General features: G+C 47.9%; 2 protein-coding genes across 5 annotated transcripts in view; both read left to right on the top strand.

Annotated features, from left to right (window-relative positions):
• Rhot1 (ras homolog family member T1) overlaps positions 1-15,751 on the top strand; it is a 375,056-nt gene that overhangs the window by 93,074 nt on the left and 266,231 nt on the right. The window lies entirely within an intron of this gene.
• Rhbdl3 (rhomboid like 3) overlaps positions 1-15,751 on the top strand; it is a 48,048-nt gene that overhangs the window by 10,892 nt on the left and 21,405 nt on the right. The window contains exons 2-4 of the mRNA XM_051179809.1: positions 6,346-6,504; positions 9,202-9,426; positions 14,983-15,131. Coding sequence (XP_051035766.1) covers positions 6,346-6,504; positions 9,202-9,426; positions 14,983-15,131 — 533 coding nt within the window. The remainder of the gene's footprint in view (positions 1-6,345; positions 6,505-9,201; positions 9,427-14,982; positions 15,132-15,751) is intronic.

Below are 15,751 nucleotides of genomic sequence, written 5' to 3'. Positions count from 1 at the left end.
CCTGGGAGGTCTACACAGAATGGCAGCTAGCTTGTTGCTCCAGGTGTTGCCTTTGGGATCATTTAAGCACTCACAGCTTCTGTTCATGATCTCTATAGTAGATGTAGTATATAGTAGATATAGTAGAAGGACTGGGTCTTCCCAGGAGCCACACTCGTCATTGTCCCAGAAATGCAGTCCATGCAAGTCATACATGCATAATCGATAGGAACTAGACTTGTCCCCATGTCCTCTCCTGCTTTGAGATTGCTAGGACATTCTGAAGCCTGAAGCAGCTTTCTGGCCCATAGTAAGAGCTGGGTTGCTGTCCTGGGTGCTGAGCAGGCAAACCCCTTGCTCTGTCAGGATTTGTTTGACCTTGAGAGCTCAGATCTGTGGCCTCATGAGACCAATCACTGATTTCTCAGCCTCTCTTGGGACCTGGTATCCCCAGTCAACCTTCTAGCGGGGACTGAATCCCACAAACTTCTAGTATCAGCTTCCTGAGTGCCTGCAACACTCAAGGACTGGAGGCAGAGTGGCTGCCAGGGTTTCATGAAGGGAAGCATGAACATACTGTAGACTTGTGATTGTTTCTAAAGGTTCCACATAGTGTTAATGTGTAAAAATAAATGCTCTGGTCAAATAAAGTTGTTAGGAAAATGTGAGGCTGGACCAAGTCAATCAGGCTTTTCCACTGCTGGGCCCGACAGAGCCCTTTCTGTGGGTGCTTGCATCACATCCTACTACGAGGACTTTCTAACTATGGGGGGGGAAAGGGGTTGTTTAATGCCAGATTTCCACCTGTGACCCCCCCCTTGGGTTTGGGGTTTCATGAGACACACACTGGGAAAACCCTGTGTCAGGAGTTATATTTTGTACAACCGAACGGGACTGAGGAAAGCAAGGGAGGGCAAGGCCAGGGCCAGTGAGCCCTGGAGAGGAACATCAAGTTATTTCTCTCTTGGCCGCTTGCTCACTCTTTATCCTTGAGATGTTCTCTCTGGCTATTTTGAGTCTCTGCTTTCTTACCCATCCTTATAATGAGGGTGATTCTTGGGCCACAGTGGATCCTTAACAAACATGTGAGATGGATGGATGGTTGGGTGGATGGGTGGATGGGTGGATGGAAGGATGATGACTGGCCAGTCTTTTGAACTCTAATGGTTGGAGGGGACCCAGGCTCTCTGCTCTCTAGGTATGAATTAATCTAAATGAATTACCATATGTTGAAATTTGAGCAGCTCAGCCTTCCCACCCTACCCTTGCCTCTGAGAAGTGGCTTTCATAATAGTAAATACCTTGTAGATTCTTGTAAGGTATAAATAGAAGGAAGGAAGACCATGGAGTTTTTCAGCCAAGTTAAGACACCTTTGAGTAAAGGAGGCATGGAGAGTCAATGTTGGAGAATAGGCGTGAACTGGTATGGTCTCAGAGAAACCAATGTGGATGGTGAGCTGAGGGTTCCGTGGAGTTAGTGCCTGATACTTAGCGACATCCCACATACCTCAGCTCGCTGTGTTGTGTTGTTCAGCTGGGAAGAAGACAGGAGGCCAGGACAAACGGGCTCAGTAGAGCTGCTTGGCACAAGAAGGGGCCCTTAGTAGTGCCTTCCCTACTGCCTCTGGGTTCACAGGCCTCAAAGCCCCTAGCATTCTGCAGTGCTCTATAGGTTCCTCCCAGAAACTTGGGGATTTTTTTCTTGTTTTGAGGTTTTTTGTTTTTGTTTCGAGACAGTCCGCTTCAATTGGATATATAGCAGATGGTGACACTGAACTCCTGATCTTCCTGCCTGTCTTCCAAGTGCCACTATTAGAGGTCCTCTCCATTATCCCTGGCTTCCTTTCCAACTGTTTGAACCAGATTTATTAGTTCCAACCTTCCAACTGGCTAAATGGTTCCAGTACTTTCTCACTTCTCACTTACTCTTCAGTGACACTGGTGCTTGGAACAGAAGGAGCCCCTTTCTGGGGGGAACAGGTGCCCCCAAAGCCTTAATGAGCTATGATTTTCTTCACTCTATCCTTGCTTCTATATCCAGGGATGGATATGGCCCCTTCCATCCCCAGAAAAAGGCAGAGCTCCTCCTGCTAATTCTTTGATGGGGAAACCGAGGCCCTGTAGATGAATTCCCCCCTCCCAGCACAGCAACTGGGGATGAGCTCCTACCTAAACACACGGAGAATTTGGTGGATCATTTCCCCAGACTAAGTGTGCTAAGTGGCCCAGGAACCAGCAGAGGGTGGTGGGAGATGAGAGCTGAAAGTGAGTGAGTGTGTGTGTGTGTGTGTGTGTGTGTTTGTGTGTGTGTGTGTGTGTGTGTGTGACACTTCAGACTGGGAACAGCAAACAGCAGCACCTAGGGGATTAGCAGCCTGGCCCTGGGGCATTAAGTCTCCTTGGAGCCTCTAGAAGCCCCTTTTCAAGGCTGAGGAGGGATGGCTCTCTGGCCTCCTCTGTGGTCAGCCTCCTGAGCTTGGGTTGACTGTGCCTCCCCCACCCCCATGCAGTGCCCCCCTGTCCAGCATTGGGCCCTCTCCTGCAGACCAGCGCCCACTTTGGCTACTGCCTTCTTGCCAAACTCCTGCCTCACTTGCAGATTTATCCATTCCTCCAGCGGTCTGGACTGACCATTCTAGACTAGCCCTGACAGGCTGCCTCCAGCCCATGCCACCCCCAGCTCATCCTTCAAGCAGCCTGCTGCTCCAAAGAGTGATTCCAGGGCCAGCACCTTGGAGGGGCAGCTTCAGGGCTCTAGCTGTTCTTAACAGGGAAGTTGAGTTTAGAGGATTTGCTCTGCCTTTCCCCCTGCGCGCGCAAGCACACACACACACACACACACACACACACACACACACACACTTCCCACCAAAGTAGCATTCCACTCCTAGTGTGATCTCACTCTCAGCAGGCCTGAGGGCAGCTGGCAGGTAGACAGACCAAGGAGACAGACCTCAGTTTGAGTAAGTGATTATGAAAATAGCCCCTGGTTAGCAGCTGCCCCAGGTTGACATCAGCCCACCCAACAGATGGGCCAATCAAGGCAGAGCCCTGAAAGACAGGAGTGTGGTTTTGCCTGGCTCCCTGCCATCTGGGGGCACAGTCTCAGTCAGAAGTCCTCAGCTTCCTTCTGAGTGGTGGGACCTTCCTCTTCTGACTTCTGTGCATGATGTCTCCACCCCCCTCCTTTTGTCTCCTCCTAGCTCCTTTGTGACCTACACCCTACTAGGTGCCCTATGCCCACTGCCAGCTCTGCCCTTGCCGTCATTGTCTGAGGTATTTGAACCCCAGCAGTCAGCCTGGCTCTGGCTCTCCCCCACCCCCGGCCATTCTGAATCCCTGAGGCCTCATTATTAGGGTAATGGTGACCCTCCCTCCCCCTCACTGTCTGGCCTATCTGGCCCTGGCACGAAAGGTAGAGTTTTGGCAGAGAGCAGAGGCTCGGCCTGATTCCAGCAATCGTGGTCTCTGCAGTGTAGATAGAGCCTGTAAAGTGTTTGGGGCTAAGAGGCCAGGGGAGCCACTGGGCAGCCCCTGTCTCTAGGACAACAGGGAGCCCTGGAGGGGGTGAGAGAGCAGGTGGCTCTTTGTCTGGTGCCTGATCCCAGCCCCCTACTTCATCTTCCTCTGCAGGCAGCCCTGAGGAGGCCCCTGGGAAGGGAGTATGGGCTGTGTTCCCAGCATGTGCAGAACCACTGGACTTCCTCCCCTAGTGAGGCAGAGGAGGTCCCCTGATATGCAGGGGACCCTTGACCCCTGCAGGACCCAACAGACATCTTCCCAGGACCTACAACCCAGTCCTGAGGTCAGCATGGCATGAGCCCAGTCAGAGCCAGGCTAAAGGGTCCCTGTGTAGAGAATCAGGGCTGGTCCTTGTGGATTAGGGTAGTGGTCTCCTGCACCAAAGCTACATCGACTGTTAGCAGTTTCAACCTTCCCTCTCTCTGGTCCCCTCCCTCTCTTCCTCCTCTCCCCTCTCTCTGCTCAGTTTTCACATCTGAGCAGTAAGGAACCCAGACTCGCTCTGTTTAGACCCCATTCCTATTGAAAAACAAAAACAAAACTGTTTAGGGGATAGGGTTCCTGGAGCCTCACCTCTCCCTGGTTAAGAGTACCTGTTGCTCTTCCAGGTGACCTGGGTTCAATTCCCAGCACCCAAATGGCAGTTCACGACCGTCTGTAACTCCAGGCACACATGTACTGCACAGATATACATGCAGGCAAAAATTCATACATATAAAATAGAAAATAACTATTTAAAAAAGAAATTCTCTACATAAAGAACATTAAACAGTGTTTAACGCATGAACACATGTCAAATATCAGGCGTTATAACTAACTCTTTTTTAAAAATTATATTTAATCGGGTGGTGGTGTCGCATGCATTTAATCCCAGCACTCAGGAGGCAGAGGCAGAGTGGATCTCTGTGAGTTCGAGACCAGCCTGGTTTACAGAGTGAATTCCAGGAAAGCCAGGACCATTACACAGAGAAACCCTGTCTAGAAGAAAAACAAAGATAAATTACATTTAGAGTGTGGGTGTGGGTATAATGTGTCTCTGTCTCTCCGTCTGTCTATATACAGCATAAGTGTGAAAGTCAGAGGGCAACCTATAGGAGTCAGCTCTCACTTTTCTGCTATATTAGTTTTGGGGATTGAACTCAGGTCATCAGGCTTAACTTCAAGTGCCTTTACCTGCTAAGCCATCTCCTTGGCCCCCTGCCTTTTTTTAAAAAAATCCATTTTTAGCTAGACGTGGTGTCATATGCCTTTAGTCCCAGCACTTGGGAACTCAGTACCAGCCTGGTCTAGAGTCAGTTTCAGGACAGCCAGGGAGAAACCCTGTCTCAAAAAAAGCAAGCAAAAGTCTGTTGTTGTTGTTGTTGTTGTTGTTGTTGTTGTTATCATTACTACTATTATTATTCTGTGGCAGGGGACTTGTGTGGGAAGATCAGAGGATAGCTTTTGGGAGTCAGTTCACTCCTCCCTCCAGGGATCGAACTCAGGTTGTAGGGCTGGCTTAGCAACTGTTACCTGTTGAGCCATTTGTGAACCCTTACGTTTTCAGTCTTGAAGATCCTTTTGAGTTTTCTGAAATACTTGATGGTAATAAACAAATAGGTGTCATGTATACCTGGTGCTGGGGGGAGGGCGTGATCTGAACATGGGCCTTCTTGGAGTTTTCTCCTAAAGAGTTCTGGGGAGAGCTGAAGTGTCCCTGGCCGTGACTTCTGGCTATCAGTCTTAGATTGTCTAGAGACACTGTCTATAGAACCTCCTTTCCCCAAACAGCCTTTGTTAACCTTATCCAGAGAAAGGGGCAACATGGGTTTGGCCTTCCAGCAGCACCCCTATACATTCCCAAAGTCCATTGTGATTTAGTGCCCCCTATCCCTAACTGGGTCAGAAGCCCCTTTGACCAGAGTACTTTTGGTACCACAAGAAAGGAGGTGCCATTCTCTGGCAGGATATAGAGAATTAGTACCTGTCAGTTTGTCTGAACATCCCATTTATTCACCCAACAAATGTTGATTAAGTGCGCGTAAGGCAGACACAGTGACAGGAGGCACTGGCCTGGGAGGAGTTGTGGCTCTGGGATACAGACAGGTTGGGTGGGAAGCCTGGCTGCTACCCAGGGCACAGGGGAGTGTCGGGGGATTCAAGAGAATGGTGTAAGATGCTCATGTGCCCACACAAATGCAGAAGTGTATACCCCTATCCCCACCCCAAAACCAAACAACAGAGAACATGTCTTCAGTGAGTGAGTCGGCCACCCATGAATGGGGTGTGAATAATACCCTGGGACGGGACATGAGGAAACTGGGTACCTCCTGCACAGGAGAGGCTCAGATCCCAGAAGTCCTTTGACTCCTCCATTTACTGAACTCCAGCCCTGCTTTCCTTCCCAAATTAGAAATGGAGGGAAAGGCTTGTGGAGAGCTATAGCCAGATGGCAGCGTGAAAGGAAAATCGGCTGGCCATGGTGGGGCACGCCTTTAATCCCAGCATCTGGGAGGCTCAGGCAGGCAGATCTCTGAGTTCGAGGCCAGCTTGGTCTAAAGAGTGAGTTCCAGGACAGTCAAGGTTACACAGAGAAACCCTGTCTAGAAGAACTAAATTATCATCATCATCATTGGATCATGGTGCATGGGTCTCACAGAAAGGTTACTTTTAGAAACAAAATAAAAGACCACAAGAGAGTAAAAGAGAGAGGCTTTCTTCCTCCCTGTCTGTTTTCTTCTCCTCAGGAGGTAGTTAGATTGGATGGTCCTGACTGTGTCCTTAGAAATGTCCCCATGGGCCCAACATCAGCACTGGGTGGGAAGGTGCCCACTGACTCATCTACTTTCTATGCTTCACCCTCAGTTTGACCCTAGGAGCACCGGCTACATCAGCACAGGAAAATTCCGGAGCCTCCTGGAGAGCCACAGCTCTAAACTGGACCCACACAAAAAGGAGGTGCTGCTAGCTCTTGCTGACAGCCATGCAGATGGGCAGATCTGCTACCAGGACTTTGTCAACCTGGTGAGAATTCTGGAAGGGGAGGGGCTTAGACACTGGAAGTAGCTTCTTGACTGACAGTGCTTGGGCAGCCACAGCTTCAACAAGTGAGAGGGTACTGAGGGAAACAGCTCTCACCTCAACGGGGGAGTAGGACACAGTTTGTTCTGGGGCAGTGTGAGTGACCATGGCCTGAAACCATGTCAAGTACCATGTTTCCAGGACACAGTTTCATAGAGGTTTTTATAGCAGAACAAAGACAGTTACAAGCCATGACATTTTTTAAGAAATACATTACGTGAAAACTTCAGAGAGATGGGCTAACCAAGATGGCGGTCTCTTCCCTATAGACTTCAGATGCTGTCACAGAAGTGTGTGTGTGTGCGCACACACACACACACACACACACACACCACCTCAGATTCTGTCCAGTGATTTTCTCAGCCTTGGATCGATGGAAGTTAGTGGTCTGCTAAGTTAATACATTCCAAAAGGGCTGGGTTAGTGGTATATAACTTTAGCCCCAGCAGAGGCCAGCCTGGTCTACATAGTTAGCCAGAAATACACAGTGAGACCCTGTCTCAAAACAAAAATGAAAACAAACAAAACAAAATAAATTCTGTTAATCATAGCATAACTGGAGGCCGGAGCTCGTAGAACTGCTAGCGATTGTCCCTGTTCATGGGAGGGCGCATGAGCTCTGTCTGTTGTCTGTTATCTGTGGTGGAGACACCCCCCGCCTTCCTGAGGGTTGATACTGTTCTTTCAGAGGGTGCTGTGGGTGGGTACACATTTCCCTGCTTCATGGACGGGACTTCAGTTCAAGCTACAGGAACTAGCAAGGTGAATACAGGGTAGGATGTCGCCACTGTTTCCCCATTGGTGCTGCTGTCTGATCTCTTCGTGGCCCCCACAGAGGAGAAAGAACTCTGTGACGTTTCCTGTGTTCTTAGACACTGAAGGCCTCAGGCAGGGCCAGGGAAGCCTGCTGTCATCGTCCCATCTTAGCTCTCTGAGAAGTGGCTGCCCAGAAGCTCTCAGCTTCAGGTTGCCAGTCTGTGGGCTTGTGGAACAGCTATAGACATTCAGGAGTAGAATAGAATTCCACTATTGTGAGTAGACCCAAGGAGCAGACCTGGAAGCCTGGGCCCAAACTGAGCTCGGACAAGCTGCTCACAGACAGGGCCACGGAAGTGTCAACCTCACCAAGAAGCAGATCATGAGCCTGGCTCAGGCTTGTGCCCCGCCCAACCCATATGCACCATTTGCTTGCCCAGTCTCAAAGCCCAGGCGAGGTGTTTCCTGTCTGGCTCCATTCCAGTGGAGCCCTCTGTGTGAGCTCATGACATGATCTCGTCACATTTTTCTGTCCAGACTCTGAGCTGGAGCAGCTGATCACAGCCTGCACTCATGTAAAGAGGGCCATCTTAGAGCTTTTGCTGCCAATTCTGTGCCTCTCTTTTCCCATTTGTAAAATGATTCCAATGGTTCATACAGGGTTTTTACAGGGACTGAACATGAAAAAGGACCATATTTGCACGTTTCTGCTTTATCTTAATGTTCTTCTGGGGGAAAACCTCCCTGCATGGTTGCCATGGCCCTCCCTTTACCAATCCACACAGAACAAATCACCCTCATCATAGGGTGGCAATAGTTAGAACGACTTCACTGAGGCCAGCCAATCAGAGGAGGCTGGCTCGATGCCACATGGGGAACAGCAAGGAGCAGGACTCAGGAATGAGCAGAGGGCTCTACAAGGGAGACTGTGCTGCACAGTCTCATCTAAACCTGGATCCTTCCAGGTGCGCTCCAGAAAGAGCCTCAGACCCCTGTGCCCTGCTGTTAATCCTCACTGGGTCTTGCCTTTGGGTCTGGCTGCATTATCTCCTGCTGAGCCTGGGGTCTGAGAAGTACCTACATGCCAGTAGCTATGGGCCCCTAGGCCAGGAGATCTGGGTCTTTTGGGCTTCTCCCCCTGGGAATAGTTTATAGTATGATCTTGGAGAGAAAATCAAGGATGGTAGAAGCTTCCTGAGGCTGGAAGAAGGGCTAATTGCTGGGTAAAGCAGACCATTCTATGGGGGCCAGGCCCAGAATGCTGAGGGCAGGACCTGGTCTTGGGTGAGGCCCTGGGCTCACTAAGGATCACATGTCTCAGGAGACACTCAGGTGTCATGGCCTCCATGACATTGGGTTATGATTCTGGCAGTTTCTAACAGCTAGCTGACCAAGACCTGCTTGCACCTTCCCAAGCTGGTATGTCTGAAGATGCTCACACACCCCTGGCCCACAACTGGCCATCACCTTCAGGAAAACCCTTGATGATCACCTTGAGACACATTGGCCTGGAGCATGTGCCTTACCACAGCAGCTGTCGCTCTCAGCTGTGACTGCTGGTTTCCTCCCTGGCCGAGGACCCCCAGCTCCAATGTTTGGGGATGGGAGGATAAGGAATGAGTGGGTAGGAGGAATGTATGTGTACAGGCCTGGGTTTGAACCTGTGTCTTAGGTATTCTCTGTACCTCAGTTTCCTAATAGGTGGAAGATATATCCAGAGTCCTTTTCCAATGGAGATGATCTGGGAGGTCAGAGGTCAACACAGTGGCATTCAGGGAATGCTACTCAGAGCTCAGATTGCCCTAGGGAACACACAGGCTGAAGTGTGGGCATGGTGCTCCCAAGGCTGGCTCTGACTCTCTCCCCACCCCATTTCCTGTGCAGATGAGCAACAAGCGCTCCAACAGCTTCCGACAGGCCATCCTTCAGGGCAACCGCAGGCTGAGCAGCAAGGCCCTGCTGGAAGAGAAGGGGCTGAGCCTCTCACAGAGGCTCATCCGCCATGTGGCCTACGAGACTCTGCCCCGGGAGATTGACCGCAAGTGGTACTATGACAGCTACACCTGCTGCCCTCCGCCCTGGTTCATGATCACAGTCACCCTGCTGGAGGCAAGGACCAGGGTGGAGGCAGGGGCTCCCTAGACCTGGGGTGGTGTGGGGGAGAGGATGTCAGAGGTTCTGAGGGGAGAGGGAACACTGCAGATCAAATAAATAGCAGTTGTCCTGCAAATCAGAGCCTTGCTAGGGAACCTGGAGGTTATTATATCTTGGGCTGCAAAGAGAGTCCAACGTTTTGGAGCTTTGTTTTGTGTGTGTGTGTGTGGGTGGGTGGGTGTGGGTGTGGGTGGGTGTGTGGGTGTGTGTACGTAAGTGTGCATGTGGGGAGTGCACACTGAAACCCAAAGTGTGTCAGATCCCTTGGATGTGGAATCACAGGCTGTTACCTTGTGTGGTAACAACTCCTCTAGGAGAGCAACAAGGGCCCTTAACTACTGAGCTATCTCTCTAACCTCATGTTTGCTTTCTGGGTTTTTCGGTTTTGTTTTTTGTTGTTGTTTGTTTGAGACAGTATCTTACTCTATTCTCAGGCTGATTGGATCTCACTAAGTAGCCCAAACTGGCCTCTAAGTCTTGATCTCCTAGCCTTGGCCTTCAGCTCCCAAGTTGGCCTATGCCCGTTCTCTAGCCTAAACATTATCAATGTGCACTCTCCCAGGCGAAGATTACTTGGGGCATTTTTTTTTTTTTTTTTCTGCTGCAGCAAAGTCCCCATATTTCTTCACTCTTCAAAACAGCAAAACAATGTGACAAACTCATGGATTTGGGGATTTAGCCAGACAAACTCAATAAAGCCAATTTATGTAACTCCTTCCTCCTCCCCCTTCCCCCAAGGCTAGAATGACAGCTGTTAGCCACTTGGGACTTAATTTTCAAACTGTAATGCAGGAGTCACCAGAACTTCCCTGTGCTGTCATTGGAAGGACATCTCTATAGAGTGGAACACAGAAGCACACACTTGCCTCTAGGAGGAAGTGTTTGTGAACAAGACAGTGAAGTTTTTAAAGAACATTCCCTCTTTAGGGAATATGCCATACATTGTTTAAAAATAATTATAGACCAGTGCTTTTCAAAAACAAATCATTTCAACCAAGAGCCATTCCTTTATTTATTTATTTATTTATTTATTTTTTACCACTTTATTATTTGTGCACGGGTGTGTGCCAGCTTGTGAATAAGAAGAAAGCTTCAAATCCCCTGGATCTTGTTGGCAGTTGTGAGCCTCTGATGTGGATACCGGGGGTTGAACTGGGGTCCTCTGATAGAGTAGCCAGCCCTCTTAGCCATACTTACTATCATACAAAAAAAATCCTGCACACACAAGGTACTCTGCTGTGTCTTGCCCCTGTGTAGTAGAACTCACTTCTCAGTTCATCAGGAGCCCCAATAGCCCAGCCCACCTCTGGCTGCTGTAGGGATGCCTGGCTTCCCTTTGGCATTTTCCAGTCTCTGGCCATTACCACCTTTGCATGAGGTCTCATGATGCTCCTACTTTCTCAACTAGCCGGGCCACTCAGTTTCATGGCATCCTTTTTTATTAAATCAGAAGTAATTGGTCTGGCTGGGCTCAGTGACTCATACTTGCAATCCCACGAAGGGTCACCATGAATTCAAGGGCAGGCTGAGCTACATGAGATCTTGTCTCAGAAAATAGTACTGGAGATATGGCTTGGTGATTGAGAGTGTTGGCTGTGCTTCCAGAGACCTGAGTTTGATTCCCAGCAGCCACATAGCAGCTCACAGCTGTCTGTACCTCCCAGTTCCAGGGGATCCAACTCCCTCTTCAGGCCTCTGGATGGCACCAGGCATACATGTGATGCACAGATATGTGTGCAGTCAAAACATCCACAGAAATAAAATAATAAAGAAAAATAGTTTAGCTGGGCAGTGGTGGTGCACACCTTTAATTCCAGCACCCAGAAGGTGGGGGCAGGCAGATCTCTGTGAGTTTGACACCAGCCTGGTCTACAGAGAGAGTTCTAGGACAGCCAGGGCTACACAAAGAAACCCTGTCTCAACCCCAGTCCCCCCAAAAAGAAAAAAAAATGTAAGAATCTCTAAAAACCAAAGCAAACAAAAACCAGAAACAAATAACAACCTACCCTCTCTGTTCTGCATGTAGAGAACTGTTTGTTGTGATTTCAATGGTGTTTTCCTGAGATTTCCTTAGCTATGTTCTTCACTGCTTACTGGGTGGGACTATTTATTAACTCCTATTTGAGGACCAAGAACAATGAGATACCTTGGAGGCTCCACTTGTTGCCAGGACACCTGCATGGCATTATATAGAAAAAACAACCGTGTGAGTGTGTGAGTGTGTGTGTGAGTGTGTGTGTGAGTGTGAGTGTGTGAGTGTGAGTGTGTGTGTGTGTTTTAGATAATCACACTTCTGCTGGCCTCTGTTCCCAGCTGCCTAAGCAACTTCTTGGAGAACAACAGGGCATGTATGTATGTAGCGTTTATAGTCTAAAGCTATGATCCTGAAAGCCCAGCCTGACCTTAAATATAGCTTCCTTCCCTGAGTGTGTGCTGCTTTGAGGTGCCCCTTTATGTTAAACTTGATAGTTTGCTATTATTGTTATTTTGTCAATTTAAAGTTTTAAATTGCATTTATTTACTTGTTTACTTGCTTTGACTGTGGAGAGAGTGCATGGCATGCATAGGGCCCGTGTGTAGACGAGAGGACACTTGCAGGAGTCTGTTCTCTCCTTCCACCATCTAGATTCTAGGGCTGAGCTCAGGTTGTCAGGCTTGTTGACAAGTGCCTTTACCCACTGGACCATCTGCCCCATCCCCACCCCCACCCAATTTTAAAAAAAAAATACCTCCTTTAGTTATTCAAGACAGGGTTTTTCTATGAAGCCCTGACTGTCCTGGAATTTGTTTTGTATACCCGGCTGGCCTTGAACTCACAGAGATTTGCCTGCCTCTGCCTCCCGAGTGCCAGGATTAAAGGTATGTGCCACCACCACCTGGCTGAACTTTTTTCAATTTTTATTAAATGTATTTACTTTATGTAAATGAGTAAGCATATCTGTAAGGAGTCTTGTCCCGCCGCCACACCAGCCCCAGTTAACACACTGAGACTCTGTATTTGACATATCTGTGTACCACATTCGTGCAGTGTCCACGAGGACAGAAGAGAGTATTAGATCCCCTAGAGCTGTAGTCATAGATGGTTGTAAGCTGCCATCTTTGTGGGTGTTAGGGACTGAACCCAAGTCCCTTGTGCCTTGTTTAATTTACTTATTTTGATTTTTATGAGTGTGTGTGCACCTGTGTGTAGATATGGGCTGGGAGCTCATTTTGTTCTTTTAAGAAAGAACGTACTGGTGCAGGGCATACTGGTGCATATCTTGAGGCCTGTACTCAAGGCAGAGGCAGGCAGATGCCTGATTTACAGAGTGAGTTCCAGGATGGCCAGGACTACACAGAAAAATACTGCCTCAAAAACAAAAATAAATAAATAAGAGAGAAAGATAAAAGAAAGGGTCTCACTCTTCATTCCAGCTACCCTCAGACTTGCAGTGCTCCTGGTCCTGCCTCCGGAGGGCTAGGATTACAGCTGAATGCCACCATGCTCAGCTGCAGGGTCACTTTGAAACTTGTGACCACTGGGCAGTCTAATCATTGGCACCCATTTTCAGATATGGAAATCGAGAACCAGATAATTCGAGTAATATGTCTAAGTTGGCCCAAAGGATGTCCAGCTTGTCTCAGATTTTGAAAATGAATAGCTGTATGAATTTGAGCCATCAATATAGAAAAAAGGGAAGGAACTCAAACAGCTGATTTAACTCTTTTGGAGCCCAAGGCTTCTGTTTTCCATGGAGCTCTAGTAGCTGGAGTCTTTGATTCCATAACAGACAGGAAATGAAGGAACACGGAGCTGCCAGCCAAATCCAACAACAGCAGCACTACAGAAACCACAACGGGTAGCAACAGAAGAAACGAAGGGTCAAAGTCAGGGACATTATGTTTGCAAGAAAAAAACCTCACCCGTCTGGATTTCTACACTGTGTTAGCCCGGCCTGGTGCCACAAATTTTATTTTGTTTTTTGCTTTTGAGACTGGGTTTCTTTGTGTTGCAGTCCTGGCTGTCCTGTCCTGGAACTTGCTCTATAGACCAGGTTGACCTGAAACTACTCACAGAGATCCATCTGCCTCTGCCTCTGCCTCTGCCTCTGCCTCTGCCTCTGCCTCTGCCTCTGCCTCTGCCTCTGCCTCTGCCTCCCAAGGGCTGGGACTAAAGGCATGTGCCACCTAATCTAGTTTCAAATAATAATAACTTTAACAATTTAAACTTAGGATTACCATATAGTAGCAATTCCATTCACTTCAGAGTTAAAATCAATGAATAGAGGAGCTACTTGTCCACTTTGCTCATAGAGATACTCGTAATAGCAAAAAGATGGCAGCAGTCCAAGCTCCCACTGACATAAGAATGGGTTATCAAAGAGAGGTAGATACATACACTAGAACTACTTAGCTCTGCTCAGTATGGTAGGGTATTCCTGTGATCTTAATACTTGGGATGCTGAGACAGGAGTATCGGGAGTTAGCAGTGAGTCTAGGCCAACCTGGACTACCTAGTAAGACCTGTGTCATAAAAAGAAAAGAGAGAGAGAAAGGAGACTGACATGTGATATAATCAGGTCATCCTCGAGAACATACACTTTAAAATCAGCCAGTCACAGAAGGAGGAGTACTGTGCAGTCGTCTGCATTCTCTGCAGCCCTGCATGAAGCACCAGGATAGGCTGGCAGCAGGACCTAGAGGTGGTGGTTGGGGGAACTGCAGGGAAGGGGCAGCAAAGAGTTCCTGTTCATGGGCACAGAGTTTTACTTTGCAAGATGAAAGAAGTTCTGTGGAGAGGCAGTAGTGACTGTAGCTCAACAAGGATGTACTTGGTGCCATTCAACTGTATGCTAAATGTAGGCTAAGATGGCATAGTCAGGGAAGGCACTTGCTGCCAGGCCTGGCAATATCTGAATTCAGTTCGTGAAATCCACATGATGGAAGGAAAGACCCAAATCCTGCAAGTTGTCCTCTGACTTCCACAGGGTACCATGGCACACAATTGTGTGGTCATAACACACACAAGATTTAGCCAGGCATTGGTGGCGAATGCCTCTAATCCCAGCACATACGAGGCAAAGGTAGACATATCTCTGAGTTTGAGCCAACCTGGTCTACAGAGCAAGTTTCAGGACAGCCAGAGCTACAGAGAAACCCTATCTCAAAAAAAAAAAAAAAAAAAAAAAAAAAAAAAAAAAAAATTTAAAGGTGCTAAATTTTATGTCTAGCCTATCACAATATTTCTTTTTCAAATTTCTTTTTAAATAAACCAACTTGTATGAGGTTTTACTAGAATTAAAGTTTAAAATCATGCCCACCAAGGAAGCTTAGACAAAGAGATCAAGGGACCCCCATTACGAAGGAGTATCAGACGGAAGTGGAGCAGGTGACGTTCTCTGATAAGTGGGTGCTGGCTATGGGCACCTTTCATGCCTGTTGTCATGTGCCCCGTGCCCGTCAGGAATACCACCCTGAAGGAATGCCAGTCTAGTGCCTAGTAACTGGCCTCTCCATCCATACTTCATCTAGGTTGCCCTTTTCCTGTACAATGGGGTCCTACTGGATCAGTTTGTGCTGCAAGTGACACATCCTCAGTACCTGAAGAACTCTCTGGTTTACCATCCACAGCTCCGTGCACAGGCTTGGCGCTATGTGACATACATCTTCATGCATGCAGGGTGAGTATATCTTTCCACAGTCCCTGCAGAAACGTGAGTGGCCTGGTTACTTGAGATGAAATATTACATATTATATATACATATGAAATACGTACATTTTATATATAAAAACATTGTATTTGCATATGTATACTTTTAAACTTTTTTTTTTTTTTTTTTTTTTTTTGAGACAGGGCTTCTCTGTAGTGTTGGAGCCTGTCCTGGAACCTCTAAAGACAAGGCTGGCCTTGAACTCACAGAGATTCACCTACCCAAGTGCTGGGATTAAAGGCATGCACCACCACTGCCTGGCTATAAAACTAATTTTTTACATTATTGAGGATTGGATTTAGGGTCTCTGGACTTTTAAGGCAAGTGCCTTAAAACTGAGCCCCAAACTCTGGAATTATGTTTTCGGTTTACTTTTATTGACTTAAATGTAGATCTGAGATAGCTTCTTGAAACTTATCCAATACCAAACATTCTTTCAATTACTACTGTGCATGGAAAAGGACAAAAGAGAGAGGGTCGGATGCTGAAAGCCAGCAATGAGATTGGCACACACATTTCACGGTATGGTTCTATGCACTTCTGAGATGTAGATTGAAATGTTCTGTGCTTCCTAGTAGCAACGCAGAAAG

Source organism: Phodopus roborovskii, unplaced genomic scaffold (assembly GCF_943737965.1).
Source record: "Phodopus roborovskii unplaced genomic scaffold, PHOROB, whole genome shotgun sequence".
NCBI classification, from domain to species: Eukaryota; Metazoa; Chordata; class Mammalia; order Rodentia; family Cricetidae; genus Phodopus; species Phodopus roborovskii.
This window is presented reverse-complemented; position numbering and strand designations above follow the sequence as displayed.